Source organism: Melanostigma gelatinosum, assembly GCF_949748355.1.
Source record: "Melanostigma gelatinosum genome assembly, chromosome: 12".
NCBI classification, from domain to species: domain Eukaryota; kingdom Metazoa; phylum Chordata; class Actinopteri; order Perciformes; family Zoarcidae; genus Melanostigma; species Melanostigma gelatinosum.
The window spans coordinates 13,425,369-13,449,978 of NC_136645.1; the positions used below are offsets into that span (position 1 = coordinate 13,425,369).

The 24,610-nt window shown below is 40.9% G+C and overlaps 2 protein-coding genes across 2 annotated transcripts; both read right to left on the bottom strand.

The window, feature by feature from the left end:
• Positions 1–501: 501 nt before the first annotated feature.
• LOC306785726 (pyrokinin-1 receptor-like) lies at positions 502–4,801 on the bottom strand (the record flags this gene model as incomplete). Its single annotated transcript, XM_079280182.1, has 7 exons — positions 502–552; positions 1,604–1,902; positions 2,478–2,655; positions 2,725–2,946; positions 3,302–3,507; positions 4,362–4,458; positions 4,652–4,801. The coding sequence occupies 7 exons, from the start codon at positions 4,799–4,801 to the stop codon at positions 502–504; spliced, it is 1,203 nt and encodes a 400-aa protein (XP_079136308.1).
• A 2,025-nt stretch (positions 4,802–6,826) lies between these two features.
• abcc2 (ATP binding cassette subfamily C member 2) lies at positions 6,827–24,528 on the bottom strand (the record flags this gene model as incomplete). The annotated part of the gene is made up of 32 exons (XM_079279726.1): positions 6,827–7,051; positions 8,417–8,611; positions 8,799–8,965; positions 9,044–9,202; positions 10,213–10,356; positions 10,515–10,616; positions 10,744–10,870; positions 11,230–11,429; positions 11,536–11,691; positions 12,707–12,861; positions 14,164–14,383; positions 14,471–14,567; positions 14,835–14,970; positions 15,161–15,344; positions 15,580–15,747; positions 16,283–16,459; positions 17,454–17,580; positions 17,708–17,774; positions 17,914–17,998; positions 18,076–18,222; positions 18,333–18,470; positions 18,785–18,850; positions 19,622–19,876; positions 20,248–20,425; positions 20,829–21,013; positions 21,163–21,412; positions 21,498–21,553; positions 21,713–21,835; positions 21,976–22,116; positions 22,206–22,346; positions 22,635–22,811; positions 24,484–24,528. 32 exons carry the CDS (start codon positions 24,526–24,528, stop codon positions 6,922–6,924), a joined length of 4,698 nt encoding a protein of 1,565 aa, XP_079135852.1. The 3' UTR covers positions 6,827–6,921.
• Between the last annotated feature and the right edge of the window lie 82 nt (positions 24,529–24,610).

Here is a 24,610-nt window from a genome sequence, read left to right on the forward strand (position 1 = left end):
TAATACTCAACCTTTTACCAGGTGCACTTTCCCAAAGTTTCACGAATTGCCGTACAATCATAGAACATAGCGATGATCGATTCCTTTCACTGAGGTGTGCAGGGAGGCCGTCAATGGGCCTACTATGGGTGAGAATTACAATCCTGCAATTATTGAACAGATCGTCAATAAAAGACCAAAAACAAATGTTATTTAACGTTGATCACCATTCATTTGAGCGTACCCCAACACATCTGTCAGGTAGACCGCACCCAAATAGCACCTGAGAGGACACCATCTCTTTAATTCTAGCACCATCTGCTGCAACCTTGTAACGCCAGTTACACTGCACATGTGGCCTTCATTTGATAGCTTGCTTGCTTGCTTCCCGATCATCCGTGGTTGTCGACAAAGGTTGTGAGCAGTGGCGGCTGGCCAATAGAGGGGCGTGGCCCCACCTTGAGCCACAAAAAATAAATAAATAAATAAAAATAAATTATACAAATAGTCAGTAATAGCTCGTCAGGAGAAGTCTCTACGGGCGAGCGCCAGCGCCAGAACAGGTTTGGCTAGCTGGATGCAGTCATACTAATAACTTAAAACAACAGGGACAGATCCAGCATGGACAGTAACGGGAGTGAGGGACATGAAGCACCTGTCTGAAAAAGTAAGGAAATATGAGAACACCAGTGCACACATGGAGAACTCTGTCAGCCATATTCGGCAAAGTGAACATCTTTTCTTCTCCATTGTCCTCAGTCTCATCTGCTTAACTTGGTCATGGAGGCATCAACATTTCATTGAGATGGTCAATTAACAGTGAAAACTCATCATAGCTTAATTTAACATCAGTATTCATAATTACACTTCATGTTTACTTCTCCCTATAACAAGGTCCATAGGGGCATCTCAATAAATAAACATGTTCTATTATATTTTATATATATATATCTATATACTGTATATATCTATATATATCTGTATGTGTGTGTTTCATATTATACAGAATATTATTATATGATATATATATATATATATATATATATATTGTATATATATTATACAGAATTCCCTGTGAGGGTGACAAAAATATGATGTCCTGACGTGTTTATCAAAGTGTTATTTACTGCTTTTTTTCTGTTGGAATAAATGTTAAATATTTAACTGCAATGTAGCAATACGTGTTTGATACCTTAATTTTTTTTTGCATTAAATCATACTGGGATGTTTGCTGAAATTGATTGGATGGCCCTACCTAGAAAAGTTTCCACCAGCCGCCACTGGTTGTGAGACTCTACTGCTGTCCACTTTTAATTATGTGGAACACTGTGATTAGCTTGGAGACAACTAATGAAATAAGGGTGTGCGTTTTGGTGGAGTCAGATGACAGTAATCATAGATCTAGACATCCCAGAAAAGTTATGTCCATTAAATTGGCCGGGGGATCTGAACGGCTTATAAAAGAGATAATAATAATTCAGATTGCTTGTTGTTGCTGCTCATGTTTAAAGGCGGTTTCATTGATATTTCCATTCCTCTGATTAGTTTTGTTAGTGATTGTATTTCTCTTTTTGGCCATATTCACTCTATACCATTTACCATGAATCCTCTTACTGACTGTTACTGTGCTTGCTTCTTCAGTAGAACTTCTCTTCAGCCAAGACATGCGCCTATATTTACAGTCGCAGTGAGACCTGAGCCTACCCAGAGTTCTCCTGCACGCCCTGCGAAATGTGTGGGAGGAAACACAGAACAGCAGCGGGTCCAGAGCACCGTTGATATACCACAGTGGAAGCGACAAGTAGGATTTCAGAATTGTGTAGACAAAAAGGACAGTATCGGACCACACAACCACATAGACCTGCATCAGCGACGAGGCAATGTCCGGAAAGTTGCAAACAAAAAAGGCCACCAAGACTGCACCTGGAAGACACAGCATAGAAGATGTTAATCGCTCTCGCTCATGTTAAGGGGTTTTGAAATGAATTGCAGTGAATAAGCAATTGCTAGCATAATTGGCCTAAATGAAGGGCATCAAAAGTGTAGACAGATCCTGACACTATATCATGAGGTAACTATGTGTGCCATCGACAACACCTCATAGGGAGTGCATGCTACCATCTGATTGGACATGAAAAGTTGACAAAAGCCAATTGTTTACAGCATCAGTCACAGATGAATTTGAGACCATGATGGACAATGAATAATATGCAGACAAACAATGTTTTTTTTGCCTGCAAATATGTATTAACATAAATGAACTGAAACTAATGTCGAGCTCAGTGCAATTTATTTATTGCCTGGTTAGCAACCAAGAGGGAAGGAAGTCACGAAGGGTCCAGCATCACCTATTTTGCAAGGACATCTGAAATTCGGTGTCCCACCTTCTGGACACTTAGACCTTCACAAGCTCTTTATCAGACTAAGATGATTCAGAGCACTTGAGAGCACTTATGCCACAACCTCAAACACGGTTTTATAAATTTCCCATGACTCACCCATTAGTTTTAGAGCTCTCTTTTCATTTGCAAGCAGCTTTCCATTCTGATGGCACTGAATGTCTCGTCTTCCTTGTAGATCCGGCTGCGTTAGACCCATGTTTCTCCTTTGACGTCCATTCCGCCTCAGGTAGAGTAGGATGAGCAGATAGAGAGTACAGATGGAGATGAGAGGGACCTGTTGAAGAGGCATGTTGAGTGCGTGTGAAGCAGGTTATCAAATATACGGTAGAAGCACTTATCTCACCAGAAAGAAGATGCCTGCTCTGATGAGTAAAGCACCTTTGTAGATGTGTGCAGGATCAGGCTCTGTCATCTCACACATGGTGGACACATGGAAGGCGTCTTCTAGTGTAGCGGCAGTGTAGTCAAGGATGCAGGCAAGAGCCTGGTCATAGACCAGAGCAAAGGGTACAGCCGAGACCAGAGAAATGATCCAGACTGAAAGAAGGCATGGCAGCCGAAACTTCTGTTCGAAAGGAAAGTACAAATATAGAAAAGTTAAAGCATCCCACTGTGTTCTTTTTATCTGGCCAGACTCAAATCATGTTTTCTCAAAAATGTCTGCAGTATGAACATGTTTTGAACATGAGAATGTCCTGGAATTGGACAGATGCTTTCATTTTTAATCACACAATTTCCTGCAGTATATTGTGATACAATACTTTGAGAATGAAGGAACCTGTTTTATATGAATTTTGGGGAAGAAACCAAAACATGAACATCACGCCAAATGATGACAGTTGCGGACAAATGTAGTAAACAGTATTAGAATACATCCCAAAGCTTTTTTTGCATTTAAATTTGTTTTGCAAGAACTCAACCTTCAGGCTGGAGACAGACCACATGGTGTGGCAAATGGCTGCATAACGCTCAGTGGTGAAGGTCAGGATAACCAAGCTTGTGGTGGCACAGTACACTTGGCGCACCATGAAGTAGACTTTGCATACTGTTCGGCCCAGACGCCATGGGTAGCTCTCCCAATAGTAGCGATACAAAGTTATCGGGATGGTCAACAGCTGCAGAATGTCTAAAGTTCAAAGAGAAAAAAACAACATACATTTAGGAAATTTGCACTGAAGATGGTTCCTGGAAGTAAGCGGCACACCGCAGTCCAGGACTGACAATAATAAATTCAAATAATTTGTTGAAATTGAAATAAAATGTGTGCACATTACATACAACATTCATTTTACATGAAATGTATTTAATCATTTTCAGGTTTGAAATACATCTCTGCATGCCCAAAATAAATGCAGAATGAATGCTTTTTAGTGTACTAACAATGAAATGGAACGTAAAACATCGAAAGCATTTGTCATGATTGGGGGCTGTTGATATAAATTTAGTGAATGTGTTCTATACTATCCACTGATGTTAATAGACAATAAACAAGCCTGATAACAATAAAATGTATATTTCACACTTAATTCCATCAGAAATAAATATTTTTTTTACTTTTATTGAATTCTTTAATTTTAAACATTGTTAGTCCTGATTTTCCATGAAGTGCATGGTAAGTAAGTATGTGAGTACATTTATTTTACAAAGCGTCATGTGCCAAAATGTGTTAATATCACACATAGCAAATATAAACACAATCCATCTCCCACATTACAGTTATAAAACATAACTTATCGGCACATCTGAGGCACAAGCTGTTCCTTTAACATATGAAACATAAAGTGCACTCCTGCTGTTAGACATTTAACGCAAATTGAGCTTGGTGAAACACTTTGTCTGCAAACAGGTACTGAAGTCTACATTCATCAGACATAGAATCAGGACGTTCTGCAGATACTTTAAGGAAAAGCCTGTAAGACCCAGGACCATAAAGATGACACTTTCTATTGTCGTTTTGAACTGAGTGGAAGCGCAGTGTACCTGATATGACCAGGCTGATAAGGTAGAAACGAATGGCACTGACTCTCATCTGAGCATCCATGAAGAGGGTCAGTATGCTCACACCATTGAGCAAGACCTGTAGAGCATGAAGGGACAGCATTTAGTGAGAATGAAAAAGCTTGTGTTGTGTGCTGTCAGCATATCATTAACACGGTATGACTAGAATTATGGCCACTACTGTATTTTATCATCACACAATACCACTTCGTGTTGTAATTCAGAAGGTAACATTGATAGTGTGTTGAGTCGAGTAAAATGACTGTTCATACTCCAGAAAAGAAGATGATGCTGTAGAAAACGGTCATGGGGACGGCTATAACCAGGGGCTCCCTTTGAGAGACACCTATGTCGAGCTGCGGCTTCTCACTCGGGCTGACATTACAGCTGAAGAGGGATAACATCTGCTCCGAGAAGTTCATGGTGCGGCAGCTGCGGTTGACAACTAGACGAATGTTATAGAGAAATAGTAGATAAAATCCATGACTGTGTTGGGTTATAGATAATAATGATGACACTGACACTAGCAACCATTCTGCAGGTCAGATGTTATTGTTTTAAATGAGGCTGCTTTTAAATGAGTGCTGCACTATTTTATGGTGTTGCATATAGACGTGCGCAATTCAGCAGAGCAACCAGCCAGAAGAAGATAATAGGAGGGTCGCCTGCTAAATTACACTCTCATACCATATTCATGAGAGAGTGACCTCTCGATTATTGTCTTTGAAAGAAGAAAATAAGAAGGGATAGATCTCACAATCAACTATTCCATGTGTATCCTTTTTTTAGAGTCCTGAATTTTTTAAATGTGCGCAATTTCCTTCTTACTATTTTAGCTAATAATTTATATTAAACATAAGATTGATAGCACATATTGCTATGCACTAAAATACAGTGATTTTCAGCTGCAGCAAGAAAAATGCTGATTAACCTAAACTTGCGGTAAGCCTACATTCATAAACATTTAGGATAAAGTCACTGACACAAACTAAATCATTCAGCAAATAACAGACAAATGCATATTTGACGAAGCTTAACCTTAGAGAGGTTATCGCTGTAAATCAGCCATCCTGAACACATTCACTCAGAAACCTGTTGCATTTTCCGCTCTAATCCTGCAAACAATTTAAAGTGCATGTAATTGCCTGTAATTAAATTCATCTGTCAAACATTTCATTTTTATTGAACAGAAATCTTATTGAAATTAAAATCAGAGCGCACACTGTACATTGTGCTGCCAATCTAGCCAGTTGAAATAAGAAAAGAAAGAAAAAAAAGATTTCAGCGCCATTATCGGTCAGTTAATGTGAGACGCTGTATTGGATCAATAATGCGTAGACTTACCCTCTAGAGGAACAAGATGCAGGGTGAAGCAGCAGCTCTCTTCACAATCAAAAATGCACAGCTGTGATCATCTCTTCTCTCTCCCTTCCTCTCTCCCTTCCCCCCTCTCTCTCTCTCTCTCTCTCTCTCTCTCTCTCTCTCTCTCTCTCTCAAAAAAGTGGCTGATAGAAATTGTAAATAAGTCAATGCAGCTGCTTTGACATGCACGACAGTCTGAACGTGTGCGTGTTGAGAAACAAATGTGAATGCGCAATGCAATTACTTTATTTATTTTATTACTTTCAATATCTGCTGTCCACAGCTGCTTTATAGTGTGTGAGAAGCTTACGTTTATGAAATCCCTGCAGCATCTGAAGGTCGTAGGAGACCTGTTGACAAATCCACAGGCTCGTGACATGCTGCGAAAGAGCGAAGAGCTGTTGCGCACAGCTGTGTCTCATGTCGCCTGAAAAGGACACCAGGCTGACACAGTATAACGAGAGACATCTACACACATCAGTCTGGTCGGTTAGATACTTTTTTATTTTTATTTTTTTTTAAATGGAGCACATGCCCGGTTACCAGGACGCATCATAGCATCTGTGACTGAGAAAGCATCTAATAATCACCACACATGCTGATCGATATTGATCTTCGCCCAGAGATTCTGCGTGATGGGCTTTCTGGCAGAGGGTTACATGTGACTATGGATGTCACTCTAATACCTGTCTGCTAAACATGAGGAAAAAGACTGGAAACAGGGGTTCTGTCAGAAAGTAACAAAATCCACCTGCCAGCACCTCTGAAACTCACGAATTAACATTACATATGTGTTTAATCTGTACAAAATCAAAATGATAATTTGTTTTCATTTGTTCATTTCTTGTCGACATGTGAGTGGTGTCCATCTTCTCATCTAACTCTCTGCCATTATGATAAGTGTATTTCCCAAAATGTACAGCTTTTCATTTGAAGAGTTAGTGTTCAAGAAGACAGAGAGTTGAAATAACTGATGCAGTTGTATAAAAAACAATTATGCAGTATTTGAGAAAGGTTTTTTTTATTGTTGCATAATAATAATAATTTACATTCAAAATATGATTTATTTCTATTGTTTCCTATAAATATCGATGTTATAATATGTGTTTGTATTGCAAAATCAAAATATACTTTCTTTATACTTTATACATTTTAATTGTGCAAAACAAAAGGTGCAAAATCAGAGAGCTGTGGTCTCGTCTCGCGTAATTCCAGCATCCTTTGCCATTGCATAGAAATGGCCATGTTTTTGAAGGAGGTTGCTTGGAGAATCAAATTCCACTATTTTACCAGCATCAAGCACCATCACCCTGTGGAGGAAGAACAAGGCAGAAAGTGGAACCCGCTGAGTAATGTACATGTCATTATTGGCTGGCAGAGAAGGAGGATTCGACAGAACTTAACTCCCTTAGATGTGAAGGAAATGGATGTGTAGCCTTTTGTGCCGTCCATTATGGATAGGGGGGGGATAGTATACTTTTTATTTCAGGTAAGGATTATAGTCAGATTTAGGAGTAAATGTTTTTCCATGTCCGTCAGACCTCCAAGAGACTGGAAAACTGCCCAGCAATTTTCCCTGCTCTTTTCCAAATGCATGCTGGGATAAGCTCCAGATCCAGATTGATGCTTTGATGAAAAACATGGAGGGATAGGCCCTACTGGCTCCCTGTAGCATTTAGGATACACTTTAAAATTCTCACTCTCATATACAGAGCACTACACGGTCAGGCTCCTACTTGTGTAGCTGATCTACTTCGCCCCTATTCACCCGCCCACGCTCTCAGGTCAAACGTTTTAGGTCTTCTGTCTGTCCCACGCACTCGCCTTAAGACCCGTGGTGACCGAGCTTTTGAAGCAGCAGCACCGAGGCTGTGGAATGCTCTGCCTGCACCCCTACGCTTTGCAGATTCTGTGAACGCATTCAGAAATCAGCTCAAAACTCACCTCTTTAGACTGGCGTTTGGGTAAAACCCATGTGCTAGACCTGCTTTTAAACCATGTTTTAATTTTGTATTTTCTGTGTGGATGTAAATTATTGGCCCTATGGTCACATTGAGTTTTTTATGTTTGTAATTCTGCCCTGTTAAGCACTTTGTGACTTATGTCTGTAAAAAGCGCTTTATAAATACATTTTACTTACTTACTCTGGTGACCTCCAGTGAAAGTAAAGGGGTAATGCATAGGGTTGCAAAGGGTCGGTAAATCTACGGAAAATTTCCAAAACACTAGAGTTGTCTTAAGGATGAAAAAATGAACCGCCATTAAGTTGCAACTGCGATCTTGTTTGGCTGTCAGTGGATAGAACAAGTACAGCCATTGAAAAGAAATTTGACCAGATTGAGCATATAAATGTATGTTTCTTGTTGCACATTTTGAGTTTTATCAAACACAACTTTGCTATTTAGTACCGTCATATGCAACAGCAGAGGAACAATAATATGGCATTTTCAGTTTGTTTGCTTCATAACATTTGTTATTTTGTGTCATTTGGCAACAAACACATTTGAATTGGGTGGAATTACCCCACGAGAAAATGTTGCGTCAATAACGTGGAAAGGCAAAATGTGGATTCCACACCATACGCAAGTGAAGGGAAGAAATAAATTTGGTATTGAAAAATGAGAAATGAATGCAGAGACACCTCATCAAGACATATTCGGGGACACTAAACTCACCTAGAGCTGTCCATGATGCTGTGCAGACGGTGGGCAATAGTGAGGACAGTGCAGTGTGAAAACTCTTTGCGGATGGTATTCTGAATCAGGTCGTCTGTCTCCAGGTCAACGGCTGCTGTGGCCTCATCCAGGATTAAGATACGAGACTTCCTCAGCAGTGCTCGTGCCAGACACAGCAGCTGCCTCTGCCCAACACTGAGAACAGAGTGACAAAAAGTGTTTTTCTAACCCACAGAGAGAAAAGAATGCACGACAAACCATCTCAGCAGCTGCAATACAAAATTGGGCCAGGGGTATAAAGTGGCCTCACTGAAAGTGAACTGCTTTGCACTCAAAGCAAAAACTGGTTGTCAGAAGAGTAACGTGTATTTTCATGGCCCACCTGAGGTTCTCTCCTCCCTCTGCGACTTCATGTTGGAGTCCTTCCTGCAGCCCCGCCACATAGTCCTTCAGATGGGAGAGCTCCAACACTCTCCATAACGCCTCATCGCTGAATTTGTCAAATGGGTCCAGGTTCATCCTCAGGGTCCCAGAGAACAACACTGGATCCTGAGCCCACAGGGTTGGATAGGTCAGTGTACCATTTTAAACTGAATGCTGTAGGTTTGTGTTGTCTGTTGTGGGTACCTGTGGTATGATTGTGAGCCTGTTTCTGAGGTCATGCAGGCCAATTGTGGAAACATCTACATCATCAATGAGGATACGGCCTTCAGCAGCTTCAATAATTCGGAACAGGCAGTTGGTCAGGCTGGATTTCCCGGCCCCTGTGCGGCCTACTATACCAATCTGAACGCAGGGAGAGAGAGCAAATATCAATTATTGACTTACAAAATACATACAGAGAAACAAAAGATGCACAATTATATTAAATGAATTAACATACAGATGTGTCTTGCCATTTCAAACCCACGCCAAACCAAAATACAAATCTAAACCAACACATTACCTCAAACAACATCATTCCTGAAAATTGTAGCTTTCGAATAGGTTTTATAATCTGTTTCTGCAGGAAGAAGAGGATTTTTGTATTCTATAACAACAGAAATCCAAAGCAATACTGTAATTTGAGGCTTCTTCACATGATACTCCGGTGCCTTTAGAATCCCGCTACAGAGTTTGTGAAAGCTTTTAAGAAACAGCGGCAGCGTTTCTTCGGAGTGGGTCTAATGATCTGTTGTTAGCTGTGCATGCCCAGTGCAGCAGGTTTGCACACTGCAGATACAATAACACTCATGAGAGATTCAAGATATGAGACCAAGGAAAGATAAGGTCAAAAAATGCTGCAAAGAAAAGCAACTGAGAGCAGGCAAGAGGAAACAATTTATCAATATTCTCTTTTTAAAAGATGAAAGGCACAAAACGAGATGGCACTACAAATAAATGTGGATGTTGTTCTCATCATCTTAAGGAGGCTGCAATATAACCCGCCCTTTGTAGTATCTAGTCTGTGGGAAAACGGACTCAAATTTGACACAAACAAATCCCTGTCTGTCTTCGTCTAATGCCAAACCTGTTACATTCGATATTACAGGTTTTATTGATCTAAAGTTAGACAATTGATTGCAAATGATAAACAGCATCTACATACTATAACTAAATATAATTGGTTGTTTTATATTGTATTCTATTGCTCAAAACACATGTTTGATATATTTTGAGGTATACTGGTGGATTACTATTGATCTAGGGGTTTATCTATTCAGCAGTCCAATTAAGATGTACACTTTGATAAAGCCTACAGGTTTGTTACACAGACATGCCCACATGATGTGTATACAGACAAAATACACACAGACCTTCTCAGTGCTGTCGATGTCGCAGGTGATTCCATGAAGCACCAGGTCTAATCCAGGTCTGTAACGGACCTTGTAGTTGTCAAACTGTAGCCTTCCTGCCTGGGGCCACTTCTCTGGAGGCCGAGTGTCAGTAACCCACTTGGCCTGTGGAACGAAAGACACACAGCGTGGATGAGAAATGGTGGAGCAGTTCTGTCTAATCCTGACCTAAGCGATGGAAACTGCTGAGAAGAGAATATGGAATAATACAAAATATTTTAATGACACCTCCTGAAGAAACAAAAGCTCTCAATACAACATACCTCGTTCTCCAGCTCGGAGTATTCACTCACTCTCTCCACGGCAACGATATTTGTCTCAAGCTCTGACGTCATTCTCACCAGCCAGTTGAGGGTCTGGGTCACCTGCAAAGCCGTTGCGCTCTTAGCATTCATATACCACCGTTGCCGTCATCAAGCAAATATTATTGCCATTAACATTCCCATCATCATTATCTGCAGTGTGTGTATAATGAGTGTGTGAGCCACTGACATTAAGGGCGTAGGATATAGACAGGCCAACCAGGCCGCTGTCCAGAGAATTCCTCGAAATGACGGCAAGCAGAGCAGCAAAAAACACCACCAGGTTTCCAAGGAACTCCAGACGAATGGCCAGCCATCTGCAGAGTGAATAAACACGGACACAAACATAAGGATATCAACAATTACGAATGTATTTCATACAGCACACTTTAAAATACAAGCCATCATTCAAGGTTCGTCACATACAGGGTAAAAACAATTACAGTACAACATTCAAACTAAATTCACACGAAAGAACCATGTGATAATAAGGATTCAAATAGGATGAATTACAGTTTAGACAAAATAGTTCAAGACCCAGATTTTAAAGTAAATTAAATGATTAACAAATTTTAAAAGGAAACAAATATGAGCCGGGACCCTAGGGGAGAGAAGAACAGGTGAGTCTTATAGATTTGAAAACAGCGAGTGAGTTTGTTGGAGTTCAATATCTGACCTGTTTGACACTATCCACGGGTAGACGCTCTTGATGTTTTCATCAGTGATGGTTTCATTGTGTTTAAGGAACCTTTCTTGATGGCCGTAGGCTCTTATCACTGACAGACCCGACACCGTCTCACTAAAGTGTGAGTATATAGGAGAGCGAGACACCGAGTCCAGCCGACGCAACTGCCTTGAAGTCGCCACGTAGAAGCGCTGGGTGTAGAGAGAGGGCAAAGAGAAATCAACAGAAAACAGTGGAAGGTTTCATTTCATTCATTCATTTTCTCTTTTTTTTCTTGTGCTTTCTTGGTCAGCTTACCTGTACAAAAAAGTAGACCAGGGCCAGAGGAAGAATGACGATGGTGAAGAAAGGAGTGGCCAGACAGATTACAAACAGTGTCCCCAACACGCCCAGCAGACACAGGAGCCAGGAGCGGAAGGACTGTGGAATGGCTTCGTCCACTGTGAAAATGTCCTTTAGAACAAGCGATGGAAGACTTAGTCTTTATTAAAATGATCGGTAACACTTTCAATGACGACCATACCTATAATGCATTACAAATATACTAATAATTACTTTTTTTTGTTGCTAAGTATCATAGCGTATTACAATTCCTATAGCTGTCATGCATTAGAATCATTGTTATAATGCATTATAATGTGATTATAATCAATTCAAAGTGGTCATTGGGTGCTTTAAGTGAAATAATTAAATGTCTGGGGTATAGGCAGATACAATAAATTACAAGCTGATTATAAGTCACAATAAGTGGTCATTGGGTGCTTCAAGTAAAGAGAAAAGTTGTTCTGGCATAGTTTTAATGAGATGTTTTTAACATCACTTAAAGCAAACAATAACCACTTACAGTGACTTATAACCAGCTTGTAACGTATTAAATCTGCCTATACCTCAGGAATTTCATCAACCACTTCATGACCACTTAGTGTAACTTATAATCACATTACAATGCATTATAACAGTGATTATAATGCAATATGGGCTTGAGCGTCATAGAAACTTCTTACAGTACTTTCAAGATCACCCAGAACAGAGGAAAAAAAATCCAATCTCAATGGTTCCCTCTGTTTTTCATTATAATCTGTGGAATTGCCATGAGGTGAGCACACATGGAGTGAACATGAAAGAAGTGGGGCATCACATGGAGGAGCATAGATGGCTTCAAAATTGCATCTTATATCTTAATTAAGTGTCCTCAATGTTGTACTTGTTCATTAGGAGCCGTGGAGTCTCCAAGGCAATAATGAATGCCAAATTAACATTGCTTTGGAGTAGCGTAATTGTCCACAGTCCAGTGGATTGTTCTAATATATCCGGCATTCAACAGAGATGACTTCATGCAGACCGAGTGAGATCAAAATGTTAAGAATAAATAGGTAGCAAAACCTCAGCCAGACCAACAGAAAGCACAACAATTTAAAATTGAATTAAACTATGACACAAATATCAAAAGGTAACCGATGAACCCTACCTTTGCAAAGCGGTTGACCACTCTTCCAGTAGGTGTGGTGTCAAAGAATACCATCGGAACTCGAAGTATGTTGTTAAGCAGCCTTGAATGCAGGGTACGTGACGCATCGACCGAAGCATTGGCCAGGAGAAGCGTACCGAGGAACACAAAGAGGCCTGCCAGAAAAGATATACAAAATGCATAACTACATCGTCACACAGAGAAATCCATTTGTCCACAGTTGCTAAAAATAGAGCACTAAATTAGTTCAGGAAGAATTCTGGAGTAATGAATACATCACATGTGCAGCTGATTAGCATGAGCGGTTCCATCGTCAACATCCAAAAGAGGTACTTAACACGAAAGTGCGAGCAATCGTCTGAATAAACTCGAGCAGCTGTCAGTGTGGGGAGACAAGTGAGAGTGCGATGACTCCAATTACTCTCCGGCAGAAAGCAGCAGTAAAAATAAATGATAAACCCAACACACCCTTTGAGCAAACTTCGTTTGGTGTACTTCTAATGTGTAAAGATCTGTTGTCATCATTGCAGACTGAGCTTCGGTCATTCACAAACCTCTTTAAGTATCACAATACGGGTGTTCTGTCTTTTATATTTCAGAACGTATTAGTCGTAGTCGTAGCATTGATACTATATTTCTTCTTGAACCAAATAAAAAAGTTTTTTTTCTTTCAAGGCAAATAGTTTAATAGTTTAATAGTAAAAGGAATAGTTTAATTTGGAATACGCTTATTCGCTTTCCTGCTCAGAGTTAAATAAGGAAATTAACTCTCAAACTCTGTGTTGAGTACGGAGCCGCAGCCAGGGGGGCGACTAACTTAGTTAAGCATACAGACTAGAAGCAGGGGGAAAAGCTAGCCTGGCTCTGTCCAAAGTACAAAGACAAGCTAATCAGCACCTCTATAGCTCACCAATAAACATGTTATATCTTGTCTGTATAATTTGTACACAAACAGAAATGTGGAATGGGAATTTGTGATTTTAGTTACAGGATTAATGTTTAGTTTAATAGTTATGTGATGTAACTATTTGTTAGAAAGCTCTAATATATTCAATGTGGTGCTGAACAGTACAGAATAGCCTGAAACCAAACACATGGACGTCTCATGTCTGTTGCGTAAAGTAATACAACTAATTTAATGGACATAGTCTTATATCCCTAGTGCAACTGTCTTGAGTTGTCAGATGATGTGAATGCACGTAGGCCATGAAAATGTTTCCATCTCCACCACCATGACATGAAAACAGCTCAGCTAATATTCTCCTGGCTCTAGCTTCAAAAGTTAATAAACGTACTTCCCAAAATGTCAAACTATTCCTTCAATACAATATGTTGCATACAGAAACTCAATGTGCAGGTTGCATATCAAATATTTTCATATTTTTTGAAGCTAAAGTTTAGGAATCGGAAAATATTTGTGAACAAAAGAACTGTAATGAGTTGATATGTTCAGTTACCCTGAGCCACTCCCAGAACTCCAAACACTCCCACCCTGGTGTCCCTCTTCCAGTTAGGGTATGTCATGTTGTAGTAATCCACAGCATCATTGGTCCAGTCACTCAGCCACAGGTTCTGACCGATGAAAGCAACGTTCTGGGTGAAGTACACCAGGAAGACCGTGCCAGTATATCCCCAGCCCATGGCACGCAGGTACTGGAGGTACACTGAGAACCTCACCTGGATTTAAGAGAGAAAACAGGCTAAGAAACAGGTTCTAATGTTGTATCATTTGTGATATTTAAAGAAACTAAGAACTTGGATTACCTTTCCTGTTTCCATAGTTTCCTTCTCTATCAGCCTCTGGCCTTTCTTTAAATCACTGACATTGTCTGATTTTCTTATGGAGCTATTTTTTCTTAGTCTGACACGAGAAAAAAACAACAGAAAAGATCAAATAAGAAAACATAATAAAGACATACGTAGTAGGACATTCAAATATTGCTCTTCCATGCTGTGCATCAACACAAGAAGAAGTGCGCGAGACACTTTCCGGACATGAGATCTTGTAATCGCAGTGACTTGCTCATGTGCTCTACAAGAAGTCCACTGCATCCACATTAATCCTCACTCACTCACACCAGCTGTGCCTCTATTTTTTTCGCCCACCACATAATTGCATTGCTCTTACCTGCCATTTCGCTGGCTGCGGCGGATATTGTTTTCTCTCTTAAGTGTAAGAGAAACTGTGTCCTCCAAAGGCGAGTCGGGTAGCGTGTCCTCTCTTTCAGGTATGAGCTCCTGGTCTGCAACGACCTGGTAATGATCTGAATGAATGTGGTCACACAGCATACATGGTGTCTTACAAATTTGCAGCTGTATATAAATCTCAAAATCGCACAGAAACTCATCGACATATTTCAACCTCAGTTATTGGTTGTGTCACAAACGTGCAGTATTCTGTGCAGCTGTCATTCAAAGAGGAGAAGTTGTCATGAGAAGAAGTTGTGTAATTACCTGGCTCAGAATAGGTCAGATTGCTTTGCTCTTTAGCGTACGTGTCCAGAAATTCAGAAAAAGCTCCCCTGCTGGCACGAAGGCTGCTGTAGGATCCAACCTCAGAAACCACTCCATCCACCAAGACCATTATTTCATCTACGTATGGCAGGAAGCCCACTCCATGAGTCACCAGGATACGAGTCTGTACAGACAAAGACCTCAGCTGTGAAATCATGATTCACTTCGGACAGTAAAAAAGAAAATATATAAGAGCTGTGAAATGACTGTGAATCCACTTTTTACATTTTCATTACACCTACTTTTGGTTTAAAATGATTCATATCCTGAACTGCCTGCCACCAATACTAACATACATTTAACATGTTACTGTGAAACATATATTACTGATCAATGCATACTGTAAGCTCAGCACAAACCTTGTCTTTGAGTAGTCCATTGGGTCCAATTACTTTGTCAAAGAGATGCTTTCCTACATGAGAGTCCACAGCAGACAACGGGTCATCTAACAAATAAATGTCAGCCTGACTGTAAGCTGCCCGGGCCAAGCTCACACGTTGCTTCTGACCCCCTGAGAGGTTGATGCCCTAACGACAGAGGAGCAGAGAGAAACAACACAAGACAATATCAGGTTCAACGGGTCATCCGGAGCTTCTCTTGAATATCAATGTACTGTTGCCTGGCAGCTGGCAGATAAGCCTCAGCTGTTGAATATTCATCATAGGAACTACATTTCAATGAAAAATAACAACCTTGAGGAAAAATACGACCACTTCGTAAATGGATTTGTGAGCAGATTTTAAGTCTCTGCTAGTTGGTTTCATATTTGGAAAGAAGAAATAATGACAGCAGAAAAAAACAATGTGAAGTCAACCAAAGTTAGAGTAAATGGGCTACAGGATGCTAAAGCTGTGGTACTGAAGGGTGTTTTGACCGATTATTAATACCCCAATCATTTTACAACATATTCAACGATAAAAAGTACATTGACAATAATTAGAACATTGGTATTGTCTTTGAAAATAAGGGGCATCACTTGCCAATGGTTGTGTGTGCTTCACAATCAACTGAGACAAATGTTCAATTGTGATTGTGTTGGTGTTCTCTATCCTCGAATCTTACTTTCTCTCCAATCTCAGTGAGGTCACCGCCAGGTAGCAGCTCCAGGTCAGGTGCCAAAGCGCAGGCATGTATCACCCCCTGGAACCTGCTTTCCTCATGGGAAGAGCCAAAGAGGATGTTATCCCTCAGAGTGGCATTTTGAATCCAGGCTTGCTGTGGAACAAAGGCAAGGGAACCCTGGACAGAAAGACATTAAGAGTCAGGCACAGAGCTCCTTCTAACCACACTGGAGTCCAGCCCCCTGCCGTGGGTTTCATTCAAATCAAACACTTCACCTGATGAGAGGCCGAAAATAAATCATTGCACTTTATATACATGTTATATAACAACAATAATACTATTTTTTGAGTGCTGCATTGTTCAACTGTTTGAAGAGCTCACATTGCTACAGCAGCCTTTACGATTAGAAGTCCGTAGGAAGTAAAATAAGGTTCAAGCTATTCCCCCATTGAATATGGACAAAACTGCTCTTTGAGCCAAAGAGCAACTGAGTGTTATGGATTATTATACTTAAACATTTCTAACACTGGGGTAAAACCTTGATGAAGTAAGAGTTCTCAAAATTGGATTTAGAATGAAAAGGCTTCTAAGAAAAGTAAGATCAAGAGAAATGGAATTATTTTTCAGTGACTCAGATATTTAACATGAGGTAGTAATTGTATATTGTTTTGTTTTTTAGACTATGCTGCATCAAACACATCTTTATGCTGCTGCTGTACAGCGAAATCCTCCTTCAGTCCTAATATTGATCACATCAAAGCACAACTTTGAAATGGACTTGATAAGATGGTTTCTCAGGAACTTGAGGCCTGAATTACATTATGAAGAGAACTTGGAACATGCAGGCTGCTCCGCTCTGCCATTGTATGCATTTTGTTTCTCAAATGGTGTTTCGTTCTCTGTTGTTGTTGTTGTGTTGTATGTCGGAGGACCCCAGTGGCAATATACGCCTTTCAGGCTTTATTGTATTTTAAACAAATAAATTCAATCATGTATTGTAAGCTTAACAAACAGCAATGAACTCCTGCAAATCTGATGGTCTGATGTTGGTCAGTTCAATTATTACGGCAGTTGAAAAAAACATCTTCATGTTGTGAATATTATATGCTCCTTACCAAACACGCTATAGCATTATTGTTAGACAGATATGAAGAGAGAAATAGGGTGTTACCTGAATGTTGATAAATCCTTTGGTGCTGTACATCTCTCCCAGGAGGGCTGACATGAGAGAGGACTTTCCTGAGCCCACAGCTCCCACTACTGCTATCAACCGACCTGGCTTAATGTCCATGGACACGCTGGCAAACAAGCACCGAATAAACATGTTCAACATTGTGAAACACAGTATGGACAAATATAATGTTTTGCAGCCATACAGTGTAATATCCAAAATGTGTAATATTGTGTCTGATACAACAAACGTACTTTTTCAGCAGAGGCTCTGCTTCTCTTTCCCAAGCAAAGGAACCATCGGATATGCTGATAGCAGAGTCTAGCAGATGAACACAAAAGCACAGACAAATGAAAGCAGATGGACAGAGAGGACAATATGTACCGTACATGTACACAGTATATAAATATGCTTCACTGCTCAGCGGAAGAACAGGTGTAAATAATGGTGGGGAACATACTGAAACTGGGGTCATGCCGCACAATGTCACTTTCAAGGTCTTCACCTCCCAGAAACTTCTCCAGCCGCTTCCTAGACACTGTCGTCTGAAGTGCCAAAGAACAAGTTAGTGGTCCGTTAGGTCTGGTTTGTGTGCGCGTGCCGTTTGTTGTTGTTCTCTTACTTGCACAATGGCAGCGATGAGCATCGGCAGCATGGCCAGGGGAAATCGAAGGATGTTGAAAAGAGAGATGGAAGTGAAAGCTTTCTCAGCAGTCAAAATGTTGTTTGGGCTCACCCCTACAAACACTGCAAATGTGGCCAGAGAAACCTTTAAAAAAATAAAATAAAATAAGACAGCGTAAGAAAAAAGGGTTTTGCAAAGACCATCCTTGATCAGCCGCTTCTCATCTTTTTGCGAAGCTCCTTAACGGGACTCACCAGAGCCGGAGCGCAGCTGAAGATAAAGGTGGAAACAGACGTCAAGTAGGCAAACTTCCTCATGACTTTAAGTTCTTGCCCCCTAATGCCTTCAACCTGTGCCTGGAAGGATGGCTCCCATGCATACAGCTTCAGAATCTGGTGGGAGATGAGAGGCAAAGAGGGGGACGAGGGAGTAGAGGACACGGAAAAGGAAGGGTGAGGGAACAGAGGAACAGCCTTCATACCTAATGTAGTCAATGTCAATAAACCGCAGGTGGTGGAAGCAGTATAATGGAAGCCACTTCGGAATAACATTTCAGCTTCATCCTGAGGCATAACTTCCTTTCATCTGAGGAAGGCCTCACTCAGAGTCCCCCACCTTCACCAGTCTGCCTCAACTTGTTTCACTCAGAAAAGGGAACAGACGTGCTGTTCTTGCACCAACCGCCATTGATGTGCCATTAACTCACCTTGATTCCATTAAGTATTTCATTCATTATCTTCAGTCGCTTGTCTTTGAACTTCATGTTTTCTATCTGAAAAGAAGATGACATGTCATTTAGCAGGAAATTGTAGCTCCCTGTACCTCATGTAAGAATAACTGATAATAATGCACCAGGAAGAGAGGTCATTTGTAGCATTACTAAGTCTCAGGGGAAATAATTTTCCCTTTTGACCCTCATTAAATGCCACATCTTTTGTAGAAGACAGAATATTGTTTCTTGATGAATGAATATGTGGTTGCTGGAGATGAGAGTTGCTGACCACGAAATTGGTTCTTTTTATAATGTCCAATTGATTTCATTTTAAACACAGGAAATAAAGACGGCTATATTTCGCTTCTGTGTCTGTGGTTTCAGTAATTCTCCGTGTTATCTAAATAATAAAGAGTCAAGAGCTGAAAAGGTTCCACTTTCTCTGTTGTTTCTTAAGCAATACATATAGCGGAGAATTTCCGCACAAAGCACTCTTTGGCCCATATCACATTCGTAAAAATGTATGTAAATACCTTTCCATTGTTTGTAGTGTTCATATTTCTGCACCAGGAGTTTACTGACATTTCACCCCCTTAAACTGTTGCACGTAAGTACATCATGGTGTATTGTGTTCCTTCTTAGTGCACCATATTTCTAATTGCATGGTTGTTAGCATTCAATATTACTTGTTTCTTATATTTTGAAGACAAGAAGTATTTTAGGCTATAATTCAAATCCAAAAGTAAAATTGGCAGTCTATTATTTGCGATATATACAGTGCACTTTATTCCACAGGTGTAACAATCTGTATGAGTTTGCATTTCTGTTGACCTGGATTTTTCTGGCCTTGGTTGCTAGAAGTCCATTGATCGGCACCATCAGCACCATGACGGCCAGTCCTGCCAACACAGAAGGTCCTAACTCAAACCACAGGAACACAATGGACAGCGCAATCTGCAGAGGGCAGGACCACAGCAGGTGGATGAAGTTGGTCACATCGTTGAAGCGCTGGGCGTCCGCCGACATCAGGTTCACCGTTTCCCCAACCGTAGTCTCTTTACGAGTGTCATTAGACACCACCAATGCCTGAGAAAAGGGATGAAGAAGAGATTGTGAGGAGAGGGGGAGACGGGAAGGAATTAAGAGGAGGACAATTTGATGCAGGTGACAATTATCTCGACTGATTGAATACAGCGCAGTGGGCTCTTGGAGGCACAGCTATCACGATAATAATTACTGTATCTAACTATATACGAGATGTTGGCTAGTAGAAGAAATTGCTCTTGAAGGATACAAGGCATGAGCCCACGGTGAAAGTGATATTTCACTCACACAGCTGTCTCTTGGGTGGGGCGTTATAAACGACATGTGGTGATTTCTTATGATTTGAACTGGAATAGTAATATATTTCCTTTTGGTACCGATGTGTCAGGTAAAGTTAGTAGAACGTTGTTAACCTTTTTGTACACAGCAGCCGTGATGGCAGTGCGAACCTTCATCCCGAGCACAAAGCAACGCTGGAAGTACTGCTGCAGCAATAGAGACTGGAAAATGGCCACCACTAGCAGCAGCACTGCATACAGATACCCTTCCCAGGCATAACTGCTTTTGTCCTGAGTGAACTGGATTATCAATCTAGGAGGAGTAAAAAAAACTTAGTATAATGATTTCCTTCATTATGAATCCTATTTCTATTCATTCCCTCTCCCCTGCTAGACCCCAGTGATTCAAGCTGACCAATGAGTAGCGTATAGTTAAGCTGAACAACATTACAGGAGTGCAATGATGAAGTCAAAAATGATGCTTCGTGTCCTGTGGCCTTCTAAGCTATGCAAACAGTTCAATATCCTTTTGAGAGTTTGTTGACGCTGAGTTAATGATTGCTGACCAGTGAACAGTAACAGTATTACTTTGTTGGGTTAAGGCCTTTTAGATCACTGTCAATAAATATCTGCTTATGTTCTGACAACAAAACTCCAGGACATCAGGGAACATATCTTGGTGCCTGAAAGAGGCTGCTCATGAAAACGTGACTCACTTTAGGAGTTGAGGACTGACAAAAGCCAGCAGGTCCGTCAGAAGTTTGAAGAAGGCAGATTCAATAAGAATCCATTTAAAGGTCTTGTAAATGGTGGAAATCAGCCATGAATTGGGATGGTTCTTTTCCTCCTTCTTTTTGTCCTTTTTCTTCTTCTTTTCCTCTCCTTTCGTTCCCTTTTCCTCCTAAAGAAAAACAAGGTTCGAACACTGATAGACTCTACTCAATAACAATACATCTGGACCACCTAACAGAGAATCAATGGCACTACTAAAGAGTGCAAGAGAATGTCCTGTACATGCGTGTCAAAGGCTTTTTCTCTGCACACTCTTACCATCATCAGCACATCCTGACTGACGCCTTTCCCCAGACTGTCGGAGAGGCCATTCTGAAAGGACTCCTCCTGGCCTTTGCCTCTGCTCTTATCCCGTTTTATTTTGTTTTGGAACCGGACCCGAGCAGCACCCAACTCCGAATGCATGAAATGCTGAAAGCGCTGGTTGACGGAAGCAGTGCTTTCTGCGTCGTTCAGCTCCCACATGTCCTCCTGAACCAGGGGCCGCCTGTAACCCTTCACCACCATACTGGAGAAATAAGGAGAAGTTGGACGTTGAGGCGTACACGTGCGAGTGTTTGCTTGGACTCTTACTGTAGCAACTTCTAATTTACCTGCTTATCCAGTTGAAAGTGATTCTGCTCAAAAAGGCAGCACCTGCCTCTGGATTCTGTGGATAAAAACAAGAAAAGCACTCGGTTGGATTACGTTCAACGCAGGCCGTCTTATGATGAAGGTTCAGTGTAATATATTTGTTGTTATATTGTTATGAATCACGCAGTATCAAATAAAAAAAAGTAGAAACCCCAAAATGCCTCCATTTGGGTACCTTTTTGACAAGCTCCTCGGCTTCCGGAGGAATATCAGCCACAGCAGAGAAGATGAGAGCAATCAATTCCAAGCCAAAGGAAATGTAGAAAAGACAGAAACGAGGGTAATCACTGATTTCTCCCTGTTGGTTACAAATGGGTGTATCAGAGAGTTAGAATATATCAAATCAAGTGATTGGATTCTGCCTGATTAAGGATACCAGTTTTCTTCTAGCAGGCTGAATGCCTTGCTCATAACTTGATCTAGCGTCTCTGCTCTTACCAGCCTGAGCGCCTCTCGTAGGAGGGTCTGGAAAGGGAAGATGTCGCACAGAACCAGGAGAAACCAGAAGACGAAGAGAGTGGCCGAGTCTACTGATCCTTCCCTCCGCCTCTCTCCTTCCTGGCACAACAGCAGAAGGATCTAACGGAGAAATCATGAAAAAAATCGTCACCTTTTAAAAAAACAATCTTGAGCACCAAATAAATTAATACAAAACCTGTTGTATTTACCCATGTGACTGCGTACAGGACGGGGTTTGCGTAGTATACACCAGGATTTTTCACTGTTGAAACTTTGCTTGGACCAAAATCCTCTCCGAGTGTGACTGCCAGGGCTGCTATGGCCGTCAGAAACAACAGACACACCACAAGCTGAGGGGAGGAAAGACAGTCAAGATTGCCAGTTAAATCATATTGAAGTCCATATAAAGATTTTTTTAACTGTAATTGAACTTCTTTGTTGAACAAATACCATATAAAATACCAAACCAGCCAAAGATGACTGTTCTGCGAGTGTTTTCTATACATCTAAAGAATGTCTGGAGGAGATAGTATCGTTGCCCACTTGGACCAAGATTTCATAATCATGGGGTACTTGTTGCTCTTTCTCCTCTCAGCATCAATTATGAGGAGAACAGCCTTTCAGTGTGCATTAATTACCTGTTTGCAGATGTAGCGCTTGGACAAGTGCTTTGTGTCCACTTGTGTTCTCCTGCAGAGAGACAGTAAGTGTCGCGGGGCACAGAGCCACAGGAACCCCAGGGGGATCCAGACCAGCACCGTCTGCTCCACACATACTGGGAGGTCGGGGTCTTCTCTATTCAGATATGAAGCATTCTGAGGTGTACACACAAACACACACACATTGCTTACACAAGGAGAACTTTTCACTGAATGAGAGAGCCCTCCTAATCTCAGAGAAAGGCAAACACAAAGGCACTCTCATCCGTGTACCCCCAGAGACCCACGACACCTCCCCGACCAGAGATGTAATCAACAGTGACTCATATTTGATTAAACCCTAAACCCCTGCTCATGGTTGTATGCACAGCAGCATGAGTAATTTGCACCTTCGAAGAAGAGAGAAATGGAGAGATGGGTGGAAATGGACAAACGGGAATGTGGCGTGAAAGGAGCGAAACACTGATGAGTTTAAAGCCTGGCAGCTGTGTTCTGTACAGTCTGGAGTCTTTGGTTCATGCCAGCGTAAAGGCTGTGATGAGATGAAGGCGTGTAAAAGTTAAGCTAGATCGTGTATTTGAGATATTTCGAAAGATGATTAAAAACATGATTTCTGCTCAAAACTTAAATCACTGTCCAACCAGACGCCAAGGTTTCCTGCTACAGTCTTGATACGATCCAGCAGATGGCATAACGTATTGTGATATGTGCTGGGACCCAATGACAAAGGACCTCTCTTTTGTTTGGGTCGGATGAAGAAACATTTTTGACATCACAAAGGTAAGCATTAAACTAAGCAGTGGATCTAACAGCATACAAATGAAAATACGGATGAGCCATTGCACAGGCTACACTCTTGATACTAATAATAGTGAATGTTTTTATGTTTTCTGGATGGCATCATGTGTTTATTAGCGTTACGGTATTTTACTCAGGCTATTACGTGGATGCTTTATCAGCTGAATGGATTCTGTCATAAGTTTCCCAATGAGGGGAAAACAATTATCAGCTACAAATAACGCTTGTTTTCACTAGAGGTTAATGTAGTTTACATTAATTGATTAACAGTTTAGTCTATGAAACAAAGAAGTGAAAACAACTTCTCAGAGTCAAAGGTGACAATAACTACAAGACCCAAATATATTCAGTCCATTGACAAAGAAATGCAGCAAGAAGCTGACACCACAGTGTGGAGCATTTCCCCATTTTTTTTTTTTTTACAAAAAAATGAAGACGCAGCATTATAGCTCACAAACAGAAACGCTGACTCATATCTTACTGAAGAGTCATTACTGGTCAGTCACATGATCACTGAGCTCACTGTGTACAGGGGTGGAAACACATAACATCTTTCAGATGATGGTTCCTCATGTTGAACTACTATCTGTGACATTCATGTCTTCACATGTCTCACGCATGCTGAAGGGAACAGACACAAGAACACGAGCACCTGTACAAATACCAGTCAGATGTAGGAATCCTGCAATGTTACAACCTTTATTAAGACGCGCACAGAGCTCATTTGTTTTGAATGTATCAACAAGATTTAGATTTGTCATTTTGTAATAACATTTTAAACACAAAATAAACAGAAAAAAACTAAAAAGAAAGTTTGTGCTCATCGGAGATTTAGTATTATATTAAAGTACACAGGCGATGTATTTCTGTATTTCTCCGGTGACATTTAAGTGAATTCACTCTATAAGCCAACAATCATACGTGCATCAAATGTTTTCAGTGTTTTTCTTCTTTGGAGTCAACTGTGTCAACTGAGATGACCTGGAGGCCACAATGAACCATTGGCCCCTCTCAACCCACACTAACTCACCCAAAAGACGGACCCGCAGTATTCCTCCAGAGCTGCAGCACACATGGTCCACACTGATCGCTTCAGTCGCCTTCAGATGATTAGACAACCAGACGCCTCTCTCACACCCTCTGCTCCACTGCTGCCG